Here is a 20,281-nt window from a genome sequence, read left to right on the forward strand (position 1 = left end):
TATTTACATACCCCCCTCAGATTCCCCCTACTACAATGAAGATGTTTTTTCCACTCTAGAGGGAAATAAACCAATTTAAAACTTTAGGAAACGTGCTGGTCTGGGAGACCTGAACGCTAGAACTGGAGAGAAAGCTGACACTGGAAACATCCAGGGAGATCAGCACTTAGGCCTACCTGGAGAAACCTGCTTTCCTCTCCCCGAACTCCCCCCGAGACACAATTTTGATAAAATTACAAACACAAATGGTACCCAGCTTTTACAGCTCTGCCGCACGCTGGGTCTGTATATAGTCAATGGTAGGTTACGAGGAGATTCTCTGGGCCGTCACACATTTAGTTCAGCTCTTGGCAGTAGTATGGTAGACTACGCCATAACAGATCTGGACCCAGTGTCTCTCAGAGCTTTCACAGTCAACCCACTCACACCCTTCTCGGACCACAGCAAGATCACGGTCTGTCTGAAGAGGGCACACAGTAACTCTGAGGCCTCTAAACCCAGTGAACTGTACAACACCACACATTCATACAGATGGAAATCAGACAGCATGGAGAGCTACCAAAAGGCATTTGAAAATGCCAAAATCCAATATTCAATCGATTTCTTTCTTTCTGAAATATTCCCCCACAATAATGATGGTGTAAACACTGCTGTGGGCAAATTGAACGCAATTTTTGATAAATTGGCAAAGTTATCAAACTTGAGAAAACCTCTAATCAAAAACCAAAACAAATACACAATAACAAATGGTTTGACAATGATTGCAAAAATATAAGGAAAACTTTATGAAAGTTAACAAATGAAAAACATAGAGACCCAAATAACCAAAATATACGCCTTCATTACTACGGAACCTTGAAACAATACAAACGCACACTGAGAGCAAAGACAGACCAACACACCAGAACCCAGCTCTCTGAAACAGAAGAATCTTTAGAGTCAAACCAGTTCTGGCAGAAGTGCAACACTCTAAACAAAACACAACAAGATCAATTGGCAATACAAAATGGCAGCATTTGGATGAATTATTTTACTGAATTATACAGCAATATTACAAAGAACAGCGACCAAAACAAAACACACACCAAGTGGAAAACTTTAGAAGTAGTAATCAAAGACAACCAAAACCCTCTAGATGCTTCAATAACAGAGCACGAACTGACGGAAAGCATCCAATCCCTGAAAGCTAAAAAGGCCTGTGGAGTCGACAGCATCTTAAATGAAATGATCAAATATTCTGACCATAAATTCAAATTGGCTATACTCAAACTTTTTAATATAATTCTAGCAGTTGGCACTTTTTCTGACACATGGAATAAAGGTTTAATAACACCCCTTTATAAAAATGGAGATAAATATGACCCTAATAATTACCGTGGGATCTGTGTAAATAGTAACCTGGGAAAAACCTTTTGCAACATTATGAATAAAAGACTCATCAGTTTTATCAATGACCAAAATGTTTTGAATAAATGCCAAATTGGATTCTTACTAAATTTCCGCACAACAGAGCACATCTATACCCTCCACAACCTGATTGAGCAAGAATCAGACAAGAAGAAAGGAAAGGCCTACGCATGTTTTGTTGATTTCACAAAGGCCTTTGATTCCATCCACAGCCTTCTTTTCCCAAGGTCGTGGGGTGAGGCAGGGATGCAATCTTAGTCCAATCCTCTTCAATTTATACATGAATGAATTTGCATGTCAATTAGATCGATCCACGGCACCTGGCCTCAACCTGAATGGCACAGAAATGAAGGGTCTCCTGTGCGCACATGACTTGGTGTTGCTGTCACCAACAAAAGAAGGTCTACAGCAGCACCTCAACCTCCTGCATACATTCTGTCAGACCTGGGCCCTGACCGTTAACCCAAAGAAAACCAAAATTATGATCTTCCAGAAGCAGTCCAGAAGTCAGGAAAACACACACAATTTCTGTTTGGACACCACTAAATTACAACATACAAAAAACTACACATCCCTTGGCCTCAACATAAGCTCCACAGGAAGCTTCAACTTGGCTGTGAAAGATCTGAGAGACAAAGCAAGGAGAGCTTTCAATGCAATTACAAGAAATATTAAACTGGACATTCCAATTCAAATCTGGCTAAAGATTTTCCAGTTTGTATTAGAACCGATAATTCTCTATGGCAGTGAAATTTGGGGACCAAAACTAAATCATGAATTTGAAAAATGGGACAAAACAATAACAGAATCTTTCCACACAGAGTTCTGTAAGAACATCATGCACGTCCAGAGAAAGACACCAAACAACGCATGTAGAGCAGAACTCGGCCAATTCCCCCTCATATTGAAAATACAAAAAAGAGCAATTAAATTTTACAATCACCTAAAAACTAGTGACCCCCAGACACACCATCACAAAGCCCTAACCTGCCAAGAGCTGAAGCCAGAGAAGAGCCCCCTCAGCCAGCTGGTCCTGAGGCTCCGTCCAGACAACCTAACATGCCCCGGACAGCCTCGGGACCACAATACCAAGCCAATCAGACCAAACCAAATTATCAACCAACAGAAAGAAATCTGTATCACATACTGGAAGGAAACAACTAAAACACAGAGTAAATTACAATGTTATCTGACCCTAAAAAGAAACTTCACATTAGCAAATTATCTGAGCACAGTAAAAGATCCTAAATTAAGAAAAGCCTTGACTATGTACAGACTCAGTGAACACAGCCTAGCTATAGAGAAGGGTCGGCACAGACAGAGCTGGCTGCCAGAGGAGGAGAGACTCTGCTCCCACTGTGACAGACAAGAGGTCGAGTCAGAGCTACACTTCCTCACCTCATGCCCCAAATACCAGGCTCTGAGAAATGAACACTTTCCCACAATAATACAAATACACCCTGAATTTGAAAACATGAGACAGAGAGAGAGAGAGAGAGAGAGAGAGAGAGAGGGTGCCCGGTGTATTATAGGGGGGTCCTCCAGCAGACTAGGCCTAAGTCAGCCTAACTAGGGGCTGGTACAGGGCAAGCCTGAGCCAGCCCTAACTATAAGCTTTATCAAAGAGGAAAGTCTTAAGTCTAGTCTTAAATGTGGAGACGGTGTCTGCCTCCCGGACCGTAACAGGAAGATGATTCCACAGGAGAGGAGCCTGATAGCTGAAGGCTCTGGCTCCTGATCTACTTTTGGAGACTTTAGGGACCACGAGTAACCCTGCGTTCTCAGAGCGCAGTGTTCTGGTGGGATAATATGGCACTATGAGCTCTCTAAGATATGACGGAGCTTGACCATTTAGAGCTTTATAAGTTAACAGTAGGATTTTAAATTCAATTCTGGATTTTACAGGGAGCCAGTGCAGAGAAGCTAAAACAGGAGAAATAGAAATACCTGTCTCAAGTTGCCTCTGGTGTTCAGGTGGTTTTGTGTAACTAGTTCCCTTTTTGTGTTATCAGTTGCCTGTCTGTGTCATAGTTGCCTTTCTTTGTTAATAGTTACCCATTTGTTTCCTATGTTGTTGATATACCTGTCTCAAGTGTTCAGGCTGTACTGTGTCATAAGTTACCTCTCTGTGTTTCAGGTTGTTCTTTGTTATTAGTTGCTTGTTAGTTGCTCATGTTGTCGGACTTGGTACACCTGTCTAAAGTTGCCCTCTGGTGTCCAGGTGGTTCTGATCCACTCCCGAACGGTGCTGGCCGACCCACAGTTGCTGCCCAGCGTCAGGCAGCAGGCGAAGGAGGTTCTGCTGGAGAAAGGGGTGGAGCTGCTGCTGGGTATGGAGACCTGATGTTTACCTGTGGACAGGTGAGATAGGTGTGTGTGTGTGTGTGTGTGTGTGTGTGTGTGTCAGGTTCATTAACCTGCTGAGTCTGTGTTTCAGGTGACAAAGTTGCCAACCTGTCGCAGCTGCAACTAAACGTGACTCAGAGGAACACGGAGGTGAGGACAGAGCGAGGAGACACGCTGACCACAGATCTGATCATCTGCTGCACCGGGCTCAGGGTCAACTCTGCCGCCTACGCCTCGAGCTTCTGTGAGTACAAGTACTCTGTTACTCTCAGTACAAGTACTGTTACTCATGCAGTTTGGTGCGTTGTCCACTAGAGGTCAGTGTTTGTTTATTTTTTCTGTCCATCAGTTTCAATCAGTCAGACGTCATCTGAGGATCTTCATGATCCTGTGAGGATGATGTCATGATGATGTGAACTGTAGCGCCACCGTCAGGTCCGACATAAATAATCTACATCACATAAAAACAGCTGTTTGTGATTGATTCATAAATCTGTTAATAAACAGCCTCAAATAAATATCGGGTAAGCGGTTGATTGATCGGTTGATTGATCAGCTGATTGATCAGCTGATTGATCAGTTGATGTGTTGTGTTGACAGTGGGCTGCCTGGCTGATAACGGAGCTTTGAAGGTGAACGATCACCTGCAGGTTGAAGGTTTCTCTAATGTCTTTGCTGTGGGCGACTGCGCCAATGTCAACGAGCCCAAGATGGCGTACCACGCCGGGCTGCACGCCACCGTCGCTGTGAGCAACATCATCAACAGTCTGAGCGGGAAGGAGCTGACCTCATATCGCACAGGTACACACACACACACACACACACACACACACACACACACACACACACACCTGTGTCTGGTTCTCTGGTTTTTTAGTTGCCCATCTACATTGGCAATTGTGTTGCTAGTTGCCTCTCTTTGTCGCAAGTTGCCCTTCTTTGTTGCTGATTTTGTTGCTATTTGTCTGCATGCATTTTTTAATTGCCTGTTTATGTTGTGAGTTAAGTTTTCAGTTGCCCATTTGTGTTGCTGGTTGTAATGTCAGTTGTCTGTCTGTGTTTAGTTGCCCGTCTTTGCTGCAAGTTGAGTGACTTGCTGTCTCCATGACAGATACTTCATCATCATCTTCTTAGCACAGCTGAGGTCACACCCTTTTTCAACACAGTTAGCACAGATCTTACAGAAAGACCCAAAACACTATCGGATAACAGTGTTAAACAAAAGGAAAAACTGTGTTTGTTCCCATCTGATAGTAATCACTCGCATAATTAGAAATCTCTAATGCACCTGTGTGAAACTACTTTGCACAACTCTTCGATAAGCAATCAGTCCTTATCCACCTATAAAAGATGCCACCTCTGTGCTGCAATTTGCAAACATGGATCAAAGAGGCCGAAGGCGAAAAGTAGAGGAAGAGGCCATGGCACAGAGGCCTGAGTATTCAGCATTTTGAAAAAAAATTCAAGGATGGAATCAAGACTAGGTTAAAACCTAATGTATGGCTGCTGCAGTCCAGCATAAAAGAATGACATGGGAAAATTTGATCCAGTACAATAAAAAAGTGTTTCTAAGTATTTGTAGTATTTGTACTATGGTTGCCATTCTGTATTGGTTCTTTAAAATAAGAGGACAGCACAAAAGCTGTACCATGATGAATTGGCAAATTAGTCTAGTCTGGATGCTTACTGTGGGTCAACAACAATTGATGGGCAGGGAAAGACCTGCACACAGGAATAAAATAATGACAGTATTTGACAGGGCATCTCAAAAAGTGTAGAAAGTGCAGATGGAGACTGCAACAGGGTTTGTTTTCTCTAGTAAAATTGTCTATTGTCTACATATAACTATGTATAACTAAGTATCTATATAGTATAAGAAAGTCTCTCTTTCCGTCTCATTGTGTCACACGGATTACTGTTAATTTATCATGTTGATCTGTTCTGTACGACATCTATTGCACGTCTGTCCGTCCTGGAAGAGGGATCCCTCCTCAGTTGCTCTTCCTGAGGTTTCTACTGTTTTTGGGGAGTTTTTCCTGATCAGCTGTGAGGGTCATAAGGACAGAGGGATGTCGTATTCTGTAAAGCCCTGTGAGGCAAATTGTGATTTGTGATATTGGGCTTTATAAATAAAATTGATTGATTGATTGATGGTACATGTTGTACTTTTACTGCACTCCATCTCAGAGGAACATGTTGTACTTTTACTGCACTCCATCTCAGAGGAACATGTGGTACTTTTACTGCACTACATCTCAGAGGAACATGTGGTACTTTTACTGCACTACATCTCAGAGGAACATGTGGTACTTTTACTGCAATACATCTCAGAGGAACATGTGGTACTTTTACTGCACTACATGTCAGAGAAACATGTTGTACTTTTACTGCACTACATCTCAGAGGAACATGTGGTACTTTTTCTTCACTACATCTCAGAGGAACATGTGGTACTTTTACTGCACTACATTTATCTGACAGCTTCAGTCACTTTACAGATGGAAGGTGAGAGAGCTGTTAATCAAGCTGGGCACTAACAAGGCAACAGAAGTGAACTCACCTGTGTAGGTGGACTACAGGTGTGCAGGGCCTTTAAGATTTCACACTCTATATAAACTATGATGCATTACTGCTGATTCAACTAGCAAACAGTAGAAGTAGTTAGCGTTAGCTCCATCTGCAGCAGCTACAACATTCAGATGTAACTACATCAGTAAGCAGAAGTCAATCATATCTAATAAGAGAACAGGGAGTACTTTTACTCTTCATACTTGTGATAATACAACAGTACTTTGTTCAAACTCTCAGGTATAAGTACTTTGACTGAAGTAAAACTCCTAAATACTTGGTGTTCTTCAGGAAGTTGTTTTCTATGGGGTGCCGTTTGTAAAGTGGCTCACGCTGAAAATAACATTTTGCCACATTTTGCTTCAAACAATGTTTAAAAAAGTGTTGTGATTTTTTTAACGTCACCTTTTACCACATTTACAGCAATATTTGTTAACTTAGAAATATATTAAATAGTTAAATCTAAATATTAAATCTAAATCTAAATCTAAATGTTAAATCTAAATGCTAAATCTAAATCTAAATCTAAATGCTAAATATAAATATAAATGTTAAATCTAAATATTAAGTATAAATATAAATGTTAAATCTAAATGCTAAATATAAATCTAAATGTTAAATGTTAAATCTAAATGCTAAATATAAATCTAAATCTAAATGCTAAATATAAATATAAATGTTAAATCTAAATGCTAAATATAAATCTAAATGTTAAATGTTAAATCTAAATGTTCTGGGTGAAACTAAATATTTAGCTAATATGCAAATTCACACTGCCAGTCACCGGAAGTACCACAATAAAAGCTCGAGATGGTCAGACTGTGTTTATAGAATCAAATAATGAATTAAAACCAACTTATCGGGGGAAATGGACACTTGAACATACATTAGCGTGATAATAACTACCTAAAATAACAAGAAACGTGTTTGGAGAAATTTTATTTGATGTGTACTTTGAGTTGTTAGTGTCCCTTCGGAGGGAATCACCTTGTTGTTTACAAATACTTCCGGGTAGAAAACCAGCGGAGTTTAGCTACATATATATGCATATCTCACATTTTTCACGTCACTGTATCACCGTTTAGACTAATCTGGTGTTTGTGAAGTCTATAACCACAATGATTGAACAAACATTACTATCACGTTCTGAAATTAATAACATTGTTATCGTAGATTAGCGGGGCTAACCGTTAGCTGTTAGCTCCGTTAGCGGTGTCTGTAATGGCTCATAAACTCTATACGGTCCGTGAAATTTTTTTTTTTTTTCCCCAGCGGATGTCTTAGTTACAACATGATTGAGCTAACTGGAGTAGTTTCATGTCGTATCCGACAATGGGAGACATTTAACAGATGACGTCCTGATGTTAGCTTTGCTGCTGCTGCAGCCGCTGATGCTTTCTAGACATCGTGATTTGCCAAAACTGAATAAATACCACACATCGCAACACAAAACTGCTTTGCTAGCTCAATCATGTTGTAACTAAGACATCCGCTGGAAAAAAATATTTTTTTCACGGACTGTTTAAGAGTTAATGAGTCATTACAGACAGTGCTAACGGGTCTAAGAGCTAACGGTTGTTATCTTAGCTTAGGTTGTTAATCCCTCCGAAGGGATACTAACAACTCAAAGTACACGTCAAATAAAATTTCTCCAAACATGTTTCTTGTTATTTTAGGTAGTTATTATCACGCTAATGTATGTTCAAGTGTTCATTTCCCCCGATAAGTTGGTTTTAATTCGTTATTTGATTCTATGAACACAGTCTGACCATCTCGAGCTTTTATTTTGGTACTTCCTCTGACCGGCAGTGTGAATTTGCATATTAGCTAAATATTTAGTTTCACCCAGAACATTTAGATTTAACATTTAACATTTAGATTTATATTTACATTTAGTATTTTGATTTAACATTTAGATTTAGATTTAATATTTAGATTTAGATTTAGCATTTAGATTTATATTTAGATTTAATATTTAGATTTAACATTTAACATTTAGGTGCTACATTTAATATTTAGATTTAGATTGAGCATTTAGATTTAACATTTGGATTTAGATTTAGATTTAATATTAAGATTTAACATTTAACATTTAGGTGCTACATTTAATATTTAGATTTAACTATTTAATATATTTCTAAGTTAACAAATATTGCTGTAAATGTGGTAAAAGGTGACGTTAAAAAATTCACAATACTTTTTTAAACATTGTTTACGTTGTGCTTCTCCTACACACTGATGAGCTGTTTTATACACTGATAGATGTGTGAAGCAGCGACTGTTGTGACTCTAAATTAAAGTCCAGAGGCTGTTTGTTTCCTCTGGATCATTCCAATGTGTCGGCAGGATCTTTACAGCCAGTTCTCAGCTGATGGAAGTGGCTGCCTCCTTTTCTCCCACTATTCACAGTGGTGGTGTTGATGTGCACGTGTTCACCCTCACATGACTGATGCAACATGTTGAATGAAGTCATTACCAACAGTCAGCAGACAGTAAGAATGGAAACAGATTCTTAGATGGAGCTCTGCTTGTTTTCTAACAGAACTTTGTGCACTTCCTGTTCACACTGAAGGAGTCTCTCCTCAAACACAAGTTCAACATCATGTGACTTTAAAAGCAACATCTCCTACGTAGGAGATAATATCTCAGTGCTGAAGTGGGTGTGCATAAGGTTAGGAGATAGTGAACACATGTTAGGAGACATGATCTGGTATGTAGAAGATAATATGTCCTCAGTCAGGATAATGTCTTGTGTGTAGGAGATCATATCTTGTAGTGAGTGAGTGAAGAATGAGACTGATGTGAGAGCACCTGTCCGTTACCGCCCCTTCCTTCCTGTTGACACTTTAGTTTCATTTTGTGTGCTCGTCGTCGTGTCGCAGCTTCTTGTCTCCATCTAAAGGTTTGTAAGCTTTGACACTTTTCACTGTGTGACTCTTGAATGACTCTTTGTTAGTTCACTTCCTGTAGAAACTTGTTAAAGTGGAGTTCAGTTTCCACCATGAGAGGAGGATCAGTGAGGACCGGACAGACACGTCCCTCCAAACCCTCTGAAGAAGAACACAAACTCTTCAGTCCGGACTTTAACACTCTTCACTTCTTACTCTCTCAGTTTGTCACCAACTATTTACACTCTGAAAGAAAAGTTAGAGGTCCACGCATGTGCACGGGGACGGCGCGTGCAGGTCGCAGTCCTTCCTGTTCAGTGCGTTGGAGTCGAGAGCGCGCAAAACGCACCTTGGGCAAAGAGCATGGATACCAAGAGGCGAAGCTCCGTTGAATTTTTGCCAACAGCCACTAGGGGCGCTGTCGCCATTTTGGACTGTTGCGCCCAGACAACATGCAAGATGTCAAGGAGAGAGGAGAAAAAAAGTAAAAGAAAACAGTGTAGTGCAATTAACTGCAACAACTATCAGTGGAACACCCCGCACCTGGCCTTCCACCGTTTCCCGAAGAACTCCTGAGGTGTAAGTTTTAAAGTGTTTTAATATCAATTTAATATGCCAGTTTTGTTTTGTATATCAGGTATTTTATATATATACATATATGTATATATATATATATATATATATATATATATATGGCCTCTCGGACCATTTATATCAGAACTGATTGCTGCTTTAGCATTAAAATATATCATATTAAAATAGCCTTATTATTATTATTACTGTCTCCTTACTGTACAAACTGTAAATAAATCTTTATTCCTGACTATGTGACGTCGCTATTAATGTGTTTCTAGTTAAAATATAGATTTTTTTTTTTTTTTTTTTGTAGAGTGGCTTATGGGGTGATTTTGCCTCGCCTCTTGGTATCCAAGAGCTTTAGTCAAAGGGCATGGATACCAAGAGGTGAAGCTCAATAGAACGCCCCATAGCAACAGACTCGCCCATGGTTTCGTCCTACCGCCGCCATTTTGGACTGTCAGCAGACCCGCTTGCATACAAAGACACACAGACAAACTGAAGTATATCGCTATTAATTATGCTTACAATGCTACTCACCTCGTGATAGCTTGGTCACAGCTGCTTTTTCACGTTTTTGTAAAGCAAAATATAGACTTTAAAAAAAACGAAACAAAGAAAAACGGCCTAGATGGCATCTCTGCATATTACATCCACCTATGAGAAGATTAACTTAATTACTCCTTCAAAATCACCCCATAAGCCAATCTACCAAAAAATAAAAAATAATAAAAAAAAAAATCTATATTTTAACTAGAAACACATTAATGGCGATGTCACATAGTCAGGAATAAAGATTTACTTACAGTTTGTACAGTAAAGGGACAGTAATAATAATAATAATAATAATAATAATAATAATATAGGCTATTTTAATATGATATATTTTAATGCTAAAGCAGCAATCAGTTCTGATATAAATTGTCCAAGAGGCCATATATGTATATATATATATATATATATATATATATATATACATATATATATATATATATATATACATATATATACATATATGTACAGTACAGGCCAAAAGTTTGGACACACCTTCTCATTCAATGCGTTTTCTTTATTTTCATGACTATTTACATTGTAGATTCTCACTGAAGGCATCAAAACTATGAATGAACACATGTGGAGTTATGTACTTAACAAAAAAGGTGAAATAACTGAAAACATGTTTTATATTCTAGTTTCTTCAAAATAGCCACCCTTTGCTCTGATTACTGCTTTGCACACTCTTGGCATTCTCTCCATGAGCTTCAAGAGGTAGTCACCTGAAATGGTTTCCACTTCACAGGTGTGCCTTATCAGGGTTAATTAGTGGAATTTCTTGCTTTATCAATGGGGTTGGGACCATCAGTTGTGTTGTGCAGAAGTCAGGTTAATACACAGCCGACAGCCCTATTGGACAACTGTTAAAATTCATATTATGGCAAGAACCAATCAGCTAACTAAAGAAAAACGAGTGGCCATCATTACTTTAAGAAATGAAGGTCAGTCAGTCCGGAAAATTGCAAAAACTTTAAATGTGTCCCCAAGTGGAGTCGCACTAGCGATCAAGCGCTACAACGAAACTGGCACACATGAGGACCGACCAGGAAAGGAAGACCAAGAGTCACCTCTGCTTCTGAGGATAAGTTCATCCGAGTCACCAGCCTCAGAAATGGCAAGTTAACAGCAGCTCAGATCAGAGACCAGATGAATGCCACACAGAGTTCTAGCAGCAGACCCATCTCTAGAACAACTGTTAAGAGGAGACTGCGCGAATCAGGCCTTCATGGTCAAATAGCTGCTAGGAAACCACTGCTAAGGAGAGGCAACAAGCAGAAGAGATTTGTTTGGGCCAAGAAACACAAGGAATGGACATTAGACCAGTGGAAATCTGTGCTTTGGTCTGATGAGTCCAAATTTGAGATCTTTGGTTCCAACCGCCGTGTCTTTGTGAGACGCAGAAAAGGTGAACGGATGGATTCCACATGCCTGGTTCCCACTGTGAAGCATGGAGGAGGAGGTGTGATGGTGTGGGGTGTTTTGCTGGTGACACTGTTGGGGATTTATTCAAAATTGAAGGCACACTGAACCAGCATGGCTACCACAGCATCCTGCAGCGACATGCCATCCCATCCGGTTTGCGTTTAGTTGGACCATCATTTATTTTTCAACAGGACAATGACCCCAAACACACCTCCAGGCTGTGTAAGGGCTATTTGACCAAGAAGGAGAGTGATGGAGTGCTGCGGCAGATGACCTGGCCTCCACAGTCACCGGACCTGAACCCAATGGAGATGGTTTGGGGTGAGCTGGACCGCAGAGTGAAGGCAAAGGGGCCAACAAGTGCTAAACACCTCTGGGAACTCCTTCAAGACTGTTGGAAAACCATTTCAGGTGACTACCTCTTGAAGCTCATGGAGAGAATGCCAAGAGTGTGCAAAGCAGTAATCAGAGCAAAGGGTGGCTATTTTGAAGAAACTAGAATATAAAACATGTTTTCAGTTATTTCACCTTTTTTTAAGTACATAACTCCACATGTGTTCATTCATAGTTTTGATGCCTTCAGTGAGAATCTACAATGTAAATAGTCATGAAAATAAAGAAAACGCATTGAATGAGAAGGTGTGTCCAAACTTTTGGCCTGTACTGTATATATATATATATATATATATATATATATATATAATAAACAGTACTATGTACAGTATGCAAAGTGCTGATTGTTCTTTCATAGGGGATAGTAATAATAAAATAATAATATGTATATTTTAATGATAAACTCTTTTTCATCGATTGCTTTGTCTTCTAACATTTTATGTTAAACCAAAGCATTATAACAAATAAAAGCTCATCCATGTGAATAAAAATAATGTGATTACTATCTCCTGTTTCAGTGCATTGACAAGTGCAGTTTTGCAAGCGTTATCTTCCCTCCAAAACTGGCATATTAAATTGATATTAAAACACTTTAAAACGTACACCTCAGGAGTTCTTCGGGAAACGGTGGAAGGCCAGGTGCGGGGTGTTCCACTGATAGATGTTGCAGTTAATTGCACTACACTGTTTTCTTTTACTTTTTTTCTCCTCTCTCCTTGACATCTTGCATGTTGTCTGGGCGCAACAGTCCAAAATGGCGGCAGCGCCCCTAGTGGCTGTTGGCAAAAATTCAACGGCGCTTCGCCTCTTGGTATCCATGCTCTTTTCTTTGGGTTCATTTCCTCTTTTACGCACCTGTGGCGCACTTGGGCGCGTGCTGGGATCAGAGAGGTTATATCATAGAGGCTGAGACGATCACATGGCCAATCACATTCAGTATTTTCATCTCCTTCACACGTAGAGCTCTCCGCGTCATGACGCACGGACACTTTGGATCCTTTTTGTTCAGAGGAAACTTTGGGTGCGCTCCGAATCACATCCTTTCTACTTTTAGTAGGTCCTGCAGCTGCCCTTAAAAAGTACCTCCTGTTCCATGCAGTCTGCACACAATCAGGACAGACTACTGTCTCATAACAGGACGCCCTGAACTTTGACCCTCCTGCTTCTATACCCGTTACCATGGAGACAAAGCTAACGCCTCTATCATCCACAGCTACAGAGCCAGAAGACAATATTGATTCATACACACACATTAAAGAGGGTGCACAAATTCATGGTGTGAATAGCCTTCTCATTTTCTGAGGAGAAGATGTTTTTGATGTGTTGTTTGGTTTCATTTTCAAATCTACCAAATGAGCGTCTCCAGTTGTTGTGGGTCAGAATAAACAGAAAAGCGTGCTGGATTGTAAACTGTAAAACACGGCAGGATGGAGTAGAACATCCTGGTATTTTTGGCATACTGCATTTGACATACTGTGTATTGGGACACACTAAATCCTTTTCTGGCGTACTAAACAGTATGGTAGGATGGGGACTGGAACGCACAGTTTGTTGTCTGCAGAGTTTCACATGTGAACACAAACATCCTGCACTGATCACATGACCACTCTTTTTAACTTCCACTCACTTTTCTGGAGCCGTTGAACATCTCACAGTCTCCATGTTTCCTGTCTATGATAGTGCTCCATTCAGTCAGTCACCACAATCATCCTCTCAGTAACATCTGCAGTGAAATCCAGCGCAGAGCCACGAATCCACCCACAGTAGAATTTAATATGTGATCTAGTTTTTATCATGTTGGTGTTTCTGACTTTATTTTAAAGTTGAGTTCAGTTTTGAAAGAATTAATTTCCCTCTTTAATCTTCATGTTGAGACAGAAACGTGATCCTGGTGATGATCCATCAGGACATGAAAGTTTTTACTGGTCGATGACATTTAGAGAGAAAGTGGTTTTATGTTTGTAAGTGAGCGTCTGCATAAAGAAGGTGTTCAAAGCACATCAGCCATATTCAATCAGCACAGAAATAATGATGGCTGTTATTATTTTGGGTGAACTGAGTGTGTCAGCTCAAAGTGACATGCTGCAGTTTCCCTTTGTGCCACCAGAGGGCCACAGATCCACCAACAGCCTGACTGAGAGGAGACATTAGTGGTGGACGTCACGTGACTCAGAGTCCATCAGTGATAATCAGGAGGTTGAGTCCAGGAGAAATGATGTAAAGGATGAATGAGTGATGACTGATCAATGATTGGACTGATGCTCTCAGTGTTTCCTCTACAGATGAAGGTAGAAAGTCTCTGGGAGCTGATGGGATTGATTGTGGATGATGTGTGAGCACATTGGAACATTTGAAATGTTGAAGAGCTTTTCAGAGTCGCTCAAACACAAGTGAAAAGTGAGGTCATCCCCAAAGACAGACAAAGACAAAGCAACATGAAGTGTGTCCCTGTGGTGTAGAAGAGGACACATTATGAACTCTAACAGAGGCTGAGAAAACCTTCTTCTTCCTTCACATCATTTCACTCACTGTTGTTCTCTCTCTCATGGAGTCTCTGTCCATAAATGTGCTGCCATGTGTGAATGAAGCTGTAAGAAACATCAGCGTAAACGTCTCCTCTGTCTCAATGAGCAAATATCACTTGAACAAATCCATGACGGCAGCAGTGTCACATATTTCCTGTGTGAAGAGGGCTTAAAGAGCCAGTCTGCCTCCAGTCTGAGTCCTGATGGAGCACATGGTCCCACTCAGATCAACAGAAAACTCTTTGTGTCCACAGACCTGGTCCAGACAGCAGAGAGCTGCAGAGTGATGAAGTCCATGAGAAGAAACTGAGTAAGTGGACCTTTGATTGATTCCAGTCTCTAATGTGTCTCTGTTGGTTCATGTGTTCACCTCCTGTCTTTGATCCAGACTCCACAGCACAAAGTTTATCTGACAACAAACACTTTAAAGTCTAATGATGAACCTGTCTGTCTGTCTGTCTGTCTGTCTGTCTTCATCAGGAGGCTGCAGGTTATCACCAACATGAAAAGGTATCACACTCAACACTTGACATCACATTTGATCCTGTTTCACCTTCAACATGTTCATCAACTGAATATCTTTTTTTTTCATTTGTACATCAAACTGTTTTTGGAGAATATCATCTGCAGATTCACTGACGATGAATTAATCATTGTTGCAGCATAAAGACAAGTATACATGTATCTCTGTGTCAGACATTAGCTTCCTTGGTGCAGTGTGCACCTCACTGATTAAACATTATCAGTTCAAATCCCAGCTGTGACAGAAAATATAGTGTTGAGTTCCCCTTATGTGACACATAACTCCATCTTGTTAAACCATAATCTTCAGCTGTCAGCACTCACACACATTTTCTTCAGTAAATTCAGTTCTAGTTAAACGTTGCTGTGTTGATCCTTTTCCTGTTGATAGCTGATAGTTTCTCCAGCAGCCGCTGGAGGCTGAAGACTAAAAACTGAGTTTCCCTCCCTGCTGCTCTTCCTCTCTGTGTGCTAGGATCCATCAGAGACCAGACTCACCTGGACCTGAACCTGAACCTGACCCTGACCCTGACCCCAGCTGTGTGTCCCCCAAGTCTGACCCGTCACATGAACATGGCATCGATCTTAAAGGACAAAAACTCTCTGCTGCACAGTAAGCTGACATTAAATGTCAAATGAAGCTGACAGCTTCCCAGTATAACTGGTCTCCTGCTGCTGATATTTAAGTTCTCCATAAAGAAAAGTGGGCAGTGGAGGCTGCTGATATTTTGTCCTGTTGGGTGAAAAGGACCATAGAGTCAAACTAAAACTACATGTCAGGTCATCAGTCACTTCCTGGATAAAACATGAAGAGATTCTATGATCTGATATGTGTCCAAACTACAGTCATCACAGTCTGTATGAATACAGGCAATCAGTGAGGAACAGAGGACATTACAGTCCACAGTGACTGACAACAGGTTCAATCAAACTGAACAGCATCAGGTCGATGTCATCAGAAAATAAACAACTGAACATGTGTCAGAGAGCTACAGTTCAAGTGATGAAGGTTTTTATTTTAACAGCATTGAGATGTTTGTAAGAACTTGTCAGGTGTGTGAAGATGTAGAGTGAAAGATGGTTTTCAGATTGAGGTGGAAGATATTCAGTGACTCTGCTGTCCTGACTTCAGCAGGAAGTTCATTCCACCACTGTGGGACCAGAACAGAGAGGAGTCTTGACTGAAATGAGAGACCACAGGGTCCTCTGAGGGACAGGGTGGACAAATGTCCAGAGGTAGAGGAGGAATGTAGGGTCTGACTGTGGCTTCTTAGTATTAAGGACCAGGGGCCTCATGTACAAAGGGTACACGCACGTTTCTACAGCTGTTGATCCTTTGGCAACACTTAGAGGTGATGCTGGGAAACTGTAATAAATACTTGTGAAAACAATTAGTCCTCAGAGTGATGTGCACATCAGAGACACATGAACAATTAACACACTTTTGATATACTGGCATGTTTAAATTTAAATTCAAAAGCTTTATTTCAAACCAAATAATACCATACATACAACATTTACGCATGAACCTCTATCTTATAGGGCTGTGAGCAGCCTGTTGTCTGACCTGTATGAGTTACACAAATGTATAGGTATTTACCTTGGGGGTAATCTGAGTCAACCACATGTGCTCCCACCACCACTAAGAGAGCAGAGTCACCCACAATTGCGGCAACTCTCTGTTCAGACGGGGTGAGCTCCTCCTCTCCTGTCCCCCCGCCTGTTTTGGCCACACTTTGGTGGGGGGCAGCCGTCCTCTGCTTCACGTCCACCTTAATGTCGGACCACTTCATTTTTAGTTCTGCGTGTGTGCGCTTTTCTGACCCCACAGCATTGACAGCCTCGCACACACTCTCCCACTCACTCCTCTTGCGTTTTGTATTGATGCCGGAGGACAGCGTGCCAAAAAGTACATTTTTTGTGCACCTCCACTTCAGTGAGTCGCGTCTCCAATTTGCATTCTGTGAAGTTTTTCTTTTTCTTTACTCAATCCTGTATGAATCCTTGCACAGATTCATACATCTGGATGTTTTTGTGCATACGACGTTTTCTGGATTTAAACGTACGCCACGTTTCAGTAGGAAATCCACGCAAGTCTTTGTACATGAGGCCCCTGGTCCCCTCACTTCCCTGTAGACCAGCACCAGAGTCCTGAGCTGGATGTGAGCTGAGGCTGGGAGTCAGTGTGGAGAACAAAGAAGAGAAGTGGAGCTGGAAAACTAAATTAGGGTTGATGACAGACAGGAAGTACCCCTCTGGACCTAACCCTAACTCTGCAGTGCACTGGGGACTAGTTGAGGAGGTCTCCTCAGGTGTGCTGTGGCCTAAACCAAACCTCAGTTTGAAGTGATGTGGCAGGTCAACAGTGTAAAGTCTGAACACATCTGACTAACAACACACTGCTTTAACAATCACAGACCAAATACAAACAAGTGTCACATCAGAGGGGTATTCCAGGTAGGAGGTTCAACAAACTGAGTCTGATCCTAAACTCTGACTTGACTTACCCTGAGCTGGGAAACTCTGAGTATCCGGTTCCAGAACAGCTGATTTGAATTAGTTCAGTCAACTCTGAGTAGGTACACCTTGAGTTAAGCACGTGCACAACCACAATAAAAAGCCATCATCAGTGGAGCCCCGATACCTCGGGTCACCATGGCAACCGGAGAGAAAACGCGATCAACTTATTTTACACCTGTGGAATTGGAGGTGCTCATGAATGGAGAGAGGCATCATGGGAGAAAACTGCTGCCCGAGTCAACGCGTATGTTTGAATGCACCAGTTCATTCATTTAACATTTCATTCATTCATTCATTCATCTTCTAACCGCTTCATCCTCTTGAGGGTCGCGGGGGGGTGGAGCCTATCCCAGCTGACATTGGGCGAGAAGCAGGGTTCACCCTGGACAGGTCACCAGACTATCACAGGGCTGACACATAGAGACAGACAACCATTCACACTCACATTCACACCTACGGACAATTTAGAGTTATCAATTAACCTAGTCCCCAATCTGCATGTCTTTGGACTGTGGGAGGAAGCCGGAGTGCCCGGAGAGAACCCACGCTAACACGGGGAGAACATGCAAACTCCGCACAGAAGGGCTCCCACACCAGGGATCGAACCAGCAACCCTCTTGCTGTGAGGCGAGAGTGCTAACCACCACACCACCATGCCGCCCTAATTCAACATTTAACCACACTTAATTAAAATCATAGCTTACAGGTGAAAAAGTGGTTTTGAATAAAATCTGATTTTCATGTAGGTTCAATCTCACAGGGGAAAAACACACTTGGCTCAGCTTAAAATGAAATATAAAAACATCATTCAAACAGGTAAGGCACATTTGACTTGGCCATGACTGTAGCTTCCTTTAGTTTGATTCATATTTGATTTATTAAACAAAGTAGCTTCAATAACCTGTCATTCAGTGGCTATGTCATTATGTGCTGTAGGTCACTAGTAATTTAAACCCCCCAAAATACTGTTTCAACTTGTGTGTCCTCTTGCCTAATATCCTGCTGAGTAACATTTGAGTTCTACTCAGCCAACAGAAAGAAGGCAGAGGCCACAAATCATCACCAATATCATATAAAAGCTACCGTTCACAAAAAACATTTGCTCTGATGAGAGCGCACGTCTGCAGTGTGTCAGATTTGACATGTGTGGCCAGTAAATGACTGACTCTGATGAAAGACAGCACATCTAAACGGGGTCTGAAGATCCTCTCCCAGTGTAAAGCATTGTGAATTAATTCTGCCTCGATATCGATCACATTTCCTACATATGAACAACTCATGTGTGTCTGCCAGCTTGCTTCAGGCTCGGCAGTAGGGAGGAGACAGGGTGAACTCAGGGTGTCTTATAGAAAACCTGTCAGCGAGCAGGTTAGGTTCACAGAGTCAGTTGCCATGGTGATTGACTCAGAGTTTGACTTACCTCTCTGTCTGGAGCTGAAAACCCAGAGTTTCCCTCACCTCAGGGTTAACATACTCAGAGTTTTCACTAAACCCGCTTTCTGGAATACCCCCCTGATGTGATTCTAGTTGTTTAGTTATTGTATCCCATTGTAATGTTGGTTAAATGAGCATTATAAGCAAGACGTGTTTCAAAAAAATGCTTTAACTGTAATAAAATAACTTTCACTGTCCAATAAAACCAGTGAAATCAGAGACAGAAATCTTGTATGTTCAGTAAATGTCAATGTTTCTGTCAGTTTCCAGCAGCAGAGAGAAAAGTCCCCTGTACCCAGCTGTGTGTCCATGAAGAGTGATCGGTCTATGGGTCGTCTGATTAACTTCAAAGATGGACGTCCTTCTTCTGACCTGCTGTAAGTGAATGAAACTGTTGATTGAAACAGATGAACTAACTGTTGTGATCCTCAGTCATGAGACACAGAATCAGGTGTCCATCATTTACAGTGTCGTTTACATCTGGTTTTCATTCTGATCAATCATGACAGAACACGTCTTTAACTAACTGGTCTGTGTGTGTTTTTGTAAATGATATAAGTTCTACAGTCTCCTGGTGCAAACATCATGTGAGCTCACTGTTGATGATTCCTCCACAGAGTGGACCAGGAGAGCTCAGAGGTTCCCAGTGCTCAGTCTGCCCAGCAGCATCAAACACACCTGGACTCCATATTTATGGTCTGTACATGTACAACAACTACTTTGACATCTATTCTGTTCACAATCATCTCCATGCTGCACTTTTTACACCAGTGGATTGTCAGTGTGTCCAACATGGATCTGATGTTTGAGTGTGTCATTCATATAATATTCTGTTCCAGCTGCTGGAGGAGAACATCCTCACTTTTGTGAAGAACGAGCTGAAGAAGATCCAGAAGGTTCTGAGTTCAGATGACCCAGAATGCTTAGAGAGTCAGAGGGAGGATGAGGAGGTGTTGCATGGTGACAATGAGGAGCAGAGGAGGAGCAGCAGAGAGGCTTTTCTGAAGATCACACTGAACTTCCTGAGGAGAATGAAGCAGGAGGAGCTGGCTGACTGTCTGCAGAGCAGTAAGAGGATTTCTATAAAGATTTAACATGATGGATAAATGGGACGTTTACTAATGT

The 20,281-nt window shown here is 41.2% G+C and overlaps 1 protein-coding gene across 4 annotated transcripts in view; it reads left to right on the forward strand.

Moving 5' to 3' along the window:
* Positions 1–20,281, forward strand: part of LOC125903025 (NLR family CARD domain-containing protein 3-like) — a 73,175-nt gene that overhangs the window by 50,669 nt on the left and 2,225 nt on the right. The window contains exons 1-7 of one of the 4 annotated variants that reach the window (XM_049599611.1): positions 9,129–9,223; positions 14,935–14,990; positions 15,161–15,190; positions 15,678–15,815; positions 19,420–19,533; positions 19,774–19,852; positions 19,996–20,224. In XM_049599611.1, the coding sequence (XP_049455568.1) occupies positions 15,183–15,190; positions 15,678–15,815; positions 19,420–19,533; positions 19,774–19,852; positions 19,996–20,224 (568 nt within the window). In that variant the 5' untranslated portion in view covers positions 9,129–9,223; positions 14,935–14,990; positions 15,161–15,182. Of the gene's footprint in view, positions 1–9,128; positions 9,224–14,934; positions 14,991–15,160; positions 15,191–15,677; positions 15,816–19,419; positions 19,534–19,773; positions 19,853–19,995; positions 20,225–20,281 lie in introns of those variants that run through there. The other 3 variants (XM_049599610.1, XM_049599613.1, XM_049599612.1) reach the window with 3 other exon arrangements.

Source organism: Epinephelus fuscoguttatus, linkage group LG16 (genome assembly GCF_011397635.1).
Source record: "Epinephelus fuscoguttatus linkage group LG16, E.fuscoguttatus.final_Chr_v1".
Taxonomy (NCBI): Eukaryota; Metazoa; Chordata; class Actinopteri; order Perciformes; family Serranidae; genus Epinephelus; species Epinephelus fuscoguttatus.